This window comes from Hemibagrus wyckioides, linkage group LG07 (assembly GCF_019097595.1).
Source record: "Hemibagrus wyckioides isolate EC202008001 linkage group LG07, SWU_Hwy_1.0, whole genome shotgun sequence".
Classification (NCBI taxonomy): Eukaryota; Metazoa; Chordata; class Actinopteri; order Siluriformes; family Bagridae; genus Hemibagrus; species Hemibagrus wyckioides.
In genome coordinates, this window is record NC_080716.1 from 31,309,901 (window position 1) to 31,317,400 (window position 7,500).

At 40.2% G+C, this 7,500-nt stretch overlaps 1 protein-coding gene across 1 annotated transcript in view; it reads right to left on the minus strand.

The window, feature by feature from the left end:
- Positions 1–4,000: 4,000 nt before the first annotated feature.
- grpel1 (GrpE-like 1, mitochondrial) overlaps positions 4,001–7,500 on the minus strand; it is a 5,193-nt gene continuing 1,693 nt past the window's right edge. The window contains exons 3-4 of the mRNA XM_058395837.1: positions 6,383–6,464; positions 4,001–4,718 (exon numbers count right to left, since the gene is read on the minus strand). Coding sequence (XP_058251820.1) covers positions 4,372–4,718; positions 6,383–6,464 — 429 coding nt within the window. The 3' untranslated portion in view covers positions 4,001–4,371. The remainder of the gene's footprint in view (positions 4,719–6,382; positions 6,465–7,500) is intronic.

Below are 7,500 nucleotides of genomic sequence, written 5' to 3' on the forward strand. Positions count from 1 at the left end.
AGTAAAGTTGGTATTAGAGGATGAAACAAGCTGAGAACTGAAAAGCTGTCCAGATCTCATCAAAGGCTTTCTCACTAAAAGGAAACGTATTTTTAGAACAGCTCGGGTGTTTGCTCTGAAAGTGAGGCGTGCTTCTTTTTAGGTGATAACCACAAGCGAGCAGGCTCATGGTGGAGGCATGCTTTGTCACCTTTGACCATTTCCTTATACAAAAAAAAAAAATTGCTTTTTATTTTGCACCATAAACCCAAAGGGAAGAAACCTTTCACACCAACATCTGCAATGATGTTCTCCCGCTCTCATTCTCTCCTGCTGGTTCTACTGATCCTTCGGTCTGACACGACCGGCGACAGTAAGTGAAATATGAGCTTTTTCTGTATTGTATTTCACTTCCTGTGTTACTGACCATATGTCATTTTTTTTTTTAAAATCACAGATGATTTCATGACCCAATTCTGTTTAAGTACAGATACACACTCCCAGACAGAGAAAGGTGAAAAACACATACTGAATTTATTTATTGCTTAGAGGCTATTATTAAGTGCATGTTAAGTCACCAGATGTAGCATCATCATCATCATCATCATCGTTATTATTATTATTATTATTTCAGTCTGGTTGTTATGGTTTTAAGGTAACATCCTGCTCAGAACCAGCACTGAGAGTTAACTCCTCAGTGACTGGCTCGGGCCATGGGATTCTGCCACAGGACCACCAGGGAACTTATTTCTGTAAAATTTCTTAAAAGAAAGAACTGTTATTATCACACAGGTCTGACCCCAGAAGAATGTTGTGTCCATTTCTCTTTCACGCTGCCTTCCAGTAAACCTTCAACAAGCCATGAAGAATCCAGACTGGAATGTCCAGAGCGTGTAGTCATGCAAGTTTCTACTCTTTATACAGTATTTATTCATTTTCCAGTTTGAGTCTGATTTTGAGTCTAATAACTAGGAACTTCAAGCCTAGATCACATGCATGGCTTGCAAAACTCTTGGAGATAAGGATTTTTTTTTTTAAAGTAACATCACTAAATTGTAGATTATATTATATTTTCTCATTGCAGGATCAAGAGCATCAGCAGTCCCTGTGAAGACCACGACACCGAATGGTTGCAGAACGTCATCAAAGCTTATGATTGGTGTCTGATGAAAGGTAACTCCTCCCTCCATTGCTTCTGCTTCTCAGGAGATCCTGACACGGCTTTCAGCTTTTTTGTTTGTTTTTTTGTTTTCTGCTGTAAAATACATTTAAGCCTGGAGCAAGTTTTGCTTGAAAAGCTTCAAAATCAACAAGCAGCAGGAAATAAAACCTACACAATTTGTTTTTTTTCCCCAAAATTGTTTTACTCACACAACTAACTTCAGAATTATTGGCACCCTTTAAGAGAAGGGATGTATTTTTTTTTGTTGTTGTTTATTCTGATCTAATAACATTATTTCCACTATATTAATTTAGAGCATCTTTATTATTTGAATATAATAATCTAGAATAACAAACAACAAAATTGCTCCATATAGGCTAGCAGAATTGTAACATCTCCACTTGTGTCTTTTAATAAAATTAAAAATTACATGAAAAAACAAAAAAACACAATCTTGTGTTAAAAAACATTCACATGATGATTATAAAACATAAATTAATAAAACTAAATATACATATTAACTTGATATATACACAATATTTACCCAAATTATTTTGGAGGATAAACTTCAATTACGTCTGTTCATGTAACGTTCAGGCACCCCTGCCCTGTGCAAGGCTCGAACCTAGACCACCGTGGTTACTGCACGCGCCGGCACGCCATGGACCCAGATGCAGGATTCAAATAATATAGGGCAAAACATTAAGGCTAATAGGGAACAGGTGAAACAGCAGGAACGGGAACAATAGGAATGGCATGGCACAAAATACACACAATATAGCAGGCTCCATAGAATCACCTGCTAGCACCCTCTCCAGGACTGGCAGGTAACTGTCCAGCGGTTCCTGACAGTTCACTTATGTATTTTCTTTCATATGGGTGCACTGAGACTAGACATTCCAAAAAGCAACAGAAATTACGATGATCTCGTTCATTATTAAAAGTCTCAGGTAATTTGGAGCTGTTTACATCATGTAACTTTACAAAAACAGCCTAAATGAATTCTACATAACATGAAAGGGTTAACATAATAAATTGTATTGATTATTGTGTATTTTCTTTGGTTTAACTCCAGGTTACATGCCTAAACAGGACAGCAGTAAAACATACCCCGTGTCCATCGGTCAATTTCTCGGTAAGTCACGAAGCAGCAGATCGTCATTCAGCTGTAACTGATCATCCAACAGAAATCCATTTGGCATTTGGGATAAAGTATGGAAATTAGAGCCAGTATACACTCACCGTCCATTTTATCAGGACACATTAATGCAGTTCTTTAATCAGCCAATCACGTGGCAGCAGCACAGTGTACAATGTCATGGAGCTTCAGTTAATGTTCACCTCAAACATCAGAAAGAAGGAAAGGTCTGAGGCATGGATGATGTTAGTACCAAACAGGCTGGTTTGAGTGTTTCAGAAGCTGCTGCTGGGATTTTCTCTGGTGTGAAATATCCCTTAGTTGTTCAAGAATTTCCCCGTATGTGATCAATAAAGTCTGTCTGTCTATCTATCTATCTATCTATCTATCTATCTATCTATCTATCTATCTATCTATCTATCTATCTTCTGAACAAAAGTTATACATAGTAAATAAAATGATCTACATTTCTTACATATCTGCCATTAGACCATATTTAAAACTATTACTGCTTAATTACAATTACTTTTCTTTAACCTGCAGATGCAAAAACAACAGAGGACTGCTGTTACCTCTTCAGTCAGAGCCCAGACCAAGTCTTTACACCTTTAGAAAGAAAAATGCCAGACGTCTGTGAAAAAATCAGCTTCAAGTAAATTCTTTACCTCCTCTCTACTTAACACATTTTTATTTTAGCGCGTAGCTAAAATATAACTATACATATTTATATAACTATGACCACAATCCTGACTGAAAACGTCTCTTTTTCACAGCGTTACCCTCCGCACCAATGAAAGTAACTGTATGAGAAACCACATTCATTTGGCTCGTGATTTCATCAGAAAAACCTACAACTGCCTGAAGTGGGCTTTCTGAGATAACGGATTGTTCTCAGTTCAACCCTCCCACCCCTGATAAACTGTCTCTTGCCTGGAATACAATTTAATCACAAAACATTAAACAAACACCACACACCCGGGCAAGAATTTGGCTTTATCATGGTCTGTGCATATAAATATTCATCCCTTTCCATTTTCTAAACGCTACAAAATTCATATTTTTAATAAATTTGTGTTTGTGAAAATCTGTAGCCATTAAAACCATAACTCATTGATTACTTTTAATATAATATAATGCAATGTCACCATGAACTACTGGAGTTTCATAAACTGCCTTACATACAAAAGGGATGGATGTCACTTTGGGGTTCTGCAAGGAATCAGTAAACTTTGTTATGAAACCGCTATCAAGGTATTCAGAGCAATGACATTCCAAATACAGCCTACTTTCCATCTTCTGTAGACTTGGAGACACAAACCTCTTTTTGAAAGTGTAGTTAATTTAAAAAAAAACATCATAAATAAAACTTTCTAAAAATGTTAGTTCAGACATACTTGCTGTTTGTTTCTTAGGCTGGCAGCTTTTTTTGTTTGTTTTTTAATAAAGCTTCACACCGATATAAATTAACAGCATGACTGAGGAGATCAGTTTTTTCCCACTGAGGTCGAATCTGTGGTGAGATTTTCTTGGTTTAACACAATGTGTGAAATAAGCATTGTTCAAATGCGGATTAACATGTAAGATGGAATGTAATGTTCAGAATCAGAAAGTGTGAAAATAGTGAACATCTATCTATCTATCTATCTATCTATCTATCTATCTATCTATCTATCACAACATTATCTGCGAGTTGGTGGTTGGAATAGTGAGTGAAGACAAAAGACAGGACAAAAGGCATTTAAATATTTGAATATAGATACAAAGTCATGGACGAACATTAATACAGCTGATTTCATCATTTTCATGGACCCTTTGTTGTTGTTTTTTTCTTTTCAATTCTTAACAGCAGCGTCAGAAACACTGGTTTCATCACATCTTAATATGGCATGTTTTGGACACACCCCCTTTCTCAATCAGAACGAACAAAAACAGATTTTCTTCCCTCTCACCATCTTCAGCCTCCATTGTTATGACATAAACTGTGATATTATCTATAGAAGAATTCACGTCAGTCCGCTAGTGTCCGTACGATTAGGTCGAGTTCAGGCAAACCGGATGGAACCGGAAAGCAGAGCCAGACTAAACTGGGTTTTTACGGAGCTTTAACCACGCCCACGAGCGCAGGTCGCAACGTGCGGCCGTGCAGCTTGTAGCCCACTTTGGTAACCGTGGCAACGGTGCCAGGCTCCTGGCCCTCGAAGGGTATATGGAACAGCGCCTCGTGCTCGTACGGGTCGAACTTCAGCCCGACAGGATCCAGTTTCACCAGACCGTGCTTGGTGAAGACCTTCTGGATCTGCACCTGCGTCATCACCAGCCCATCGAAGAGGTTCTTCAGGTGAGGGTTCTGCGAGGACACTTCCTCCTTTGGGACGCTCTGAGTTGCCTTCTCCAAGATGTCCGCCACTTCAAGAAGGTCTTTACAGAATGCCTGAATTCCTTCCAAGCAAAAGAAAACAAAACAAATGTGAAAGGGAGAAGTTTATTGAGCAATTAGCACAAGTCTACATTCATTCTGGTTCATTCTTTATTTAAAAAAAAAAAAAAAAACAGTACGAGGTGTAATTAATTTATTCCATATTTGGCCCAGGACGGCAATTTACAAAAAAAGATTTATTCTGCAGTCACTAAAGGCTGTTAGCATGAAGTTTATTCCTAGTTGGAAAGATTAAAGGTTTATACTATAATGAATCCTGAGTGTGTACACATATATACATATTCATATACACAAACATACATACACTACATTGCCAAAAGTTTTGGGATGCCTGCCTTTACATGGAGATGAATTTTAATGACATCCCATTTTTAATCCATAGTGTTTAATTTGGAGTTGTCCCGCCCTTTGCAGCTATAACAGCTTCAACTCTTCTGGGAAGGCTGTCCACAAGGTTTAGGAGTGTGTTTATAGACATTTTTGACCATTCTTCTAGAAGCGCATTTGTGAGGTCACACACTGATGTTGGACGAGAAGGCCTGGCTCTCAGTCTCCGCTTTAATTCATCTCAAAGGTGTTCTGTAGTGTTGAGGTCAGGACTCTGTGCAGGCCAGTCAAGTTCCTCCACACCAAACTCACTCATCCATGTCTTTATGGACCTTACTTTGTGCACGGGTGTGGAGTCATGTTGGAACAGGAAAGGGTCATCCCCAAACTGTTTCCACAAAGCTGGGAGCATGAAATTGTCCAAAATGTCTTGGTGTGCTGAAGCATTAAGAGTTCCTTTGACTCGAGCTAAGGGGCCGAGCCCAACCCCTGAAAAACAACACCCACCATAATCCTCCCTCCACCAAACTTTACACTTGGCACAATGCGGTCAGGCAAGTACCGTTCTCCTGGCAACCGACAAACCCAGACGCATCCTTCAGATCACCAGACAGAAAAGCGTGATTGATCACTCCAGAGAACATGTCTCCATTGCTCTAGAGTCCAGTGGCGGTCAGCTTTACACCACTGCATCTGACTCTCTGCATTGCACTTGGTGATGTATGGCTTGGATGCAGCTCCTCGGTCATGAAAACCTGTTCCATGAAGCACTCTACGCACTGTTCTTGAGCTAATCTGAAAGCTACATGAAGTTTGGAGGTCTGTAGCTATTGACTCTGCAGAAAGTCGGCAACTTCTGCACACTGTGCTCCACAGCATGCACTGACCCTGCTCTGTGATTTTTACATGGTCTACCAATTCGTGGCTAAGTCGCTGTTATTCCCAATTGCTTCCACTTTGTTATAATACCACTAACAGTATACTTAGTAGTGAGGAAATTCCACTAATGGACTTATTGCACAGGTGGCAGCCTATCACGGCATCATGCTTGAATTCACCGAGCTCCTAGAGTGACCCATTCTATCACAAGTGTTTGTAGAAGCAGTCTGCATGTCTAGGTGCTTGATTTTATACACCTATGACCATGGTGATTGGAACACCTGAATTCAATGATTTGGAAGGGTTTCCTAAAACTTTCAGCAACATAGTGTATGTACACACACAGGGGGATGTGGGAGAAGAACCAGAGAACATGAAGGAACACCACTGGGGAGAACAGGTGAAAGTGCAGAGACAATAAAAGCTCAGGACAAACAGCGAACCATGAGATATTTCTTACCATAAAGTTTAGCATCATCTACCAGCTTCTGACTCCTCTGTCTGAGGTTCTCTGTATCAGCCAGCGCTCGCTTGTATTTATCCTGCAACCACACACACACACCTTAAGCAAGTCAAGCACACATGACACATGACTGGATTTTACCTCACATCACTCCACAGCCCTGCTGAGTTCTGGCTCCTGATTGGTCAGAAAGTATGAATGAAAATGAAATAGCCTTTATTTGTCACATATACATTACAGCACAGTGAAATTCTTTCTTCGCATATCCCATCCTTGGAGGTTGGGGTCAGAGCGCAGGGTCAGCCATGATACGGCGCCCCTGGAGCAGAGAGGGTTAAGGGCCTTGCTCAAGGGCCCAACAGTGGCAACTTGGCGGTGCTGGGAAAGTATTGTTTCTATGGTAACAGGTCTTTCAAAGAGACATGTACTGTAGACACTACACGAATAATAAACAAATTAAAAACATGTGAAATCGTTGTCCTATCTTCACAAGAGAAGAGTTTACTTAGTAACATGACGACCTGCATTTTTTTTGTCTTATTAACATCAAGAGAGAAAATACAGAGCGGCTGGTGAGGGAACAGCTGTTTATAGCTGCTATAACATAAATGACAACAGGAAGTACACTATATTGCCAAACGTTTTGGGACACCCCTCCAAATGAGTGAGTTCAGGTGTTGTTTTTCAGGGGTTGGGCTTGGCCCCTTAGTTCCAGTGAAAGGAACTCTTAATGCTTCAGCTTTTGGACAACTTCTTGGGAACAGTTTGGGGATGATCCCTTCCTGTTCAAACATGACTTTACACCAGTGCACAAAGCAAGGTCCATAAAGACATGGATGAGGGAGTTTGGTGTGGAGGAAATTGACTGGACTGCTCAACCCGATAGAACACCTCTGGGATGAATTAGAGTGGAGACTGGGATGAACGAATGTAATATGGAGTTGTCCCACCCTTTGCAGCTATAACAGCTTCAACTCTTCTGGGAAGGCTTTCCACAAGGTTTAGGAGTGGGTTTATGGGAATTTTTGAGCATTCCTCTAGAAACGCATTTGTGAGGTCTGGCTCACAGGCTCCGCTCTAATTCATCCCAAAGGTGTTCTATGGGGTTGAGGTCA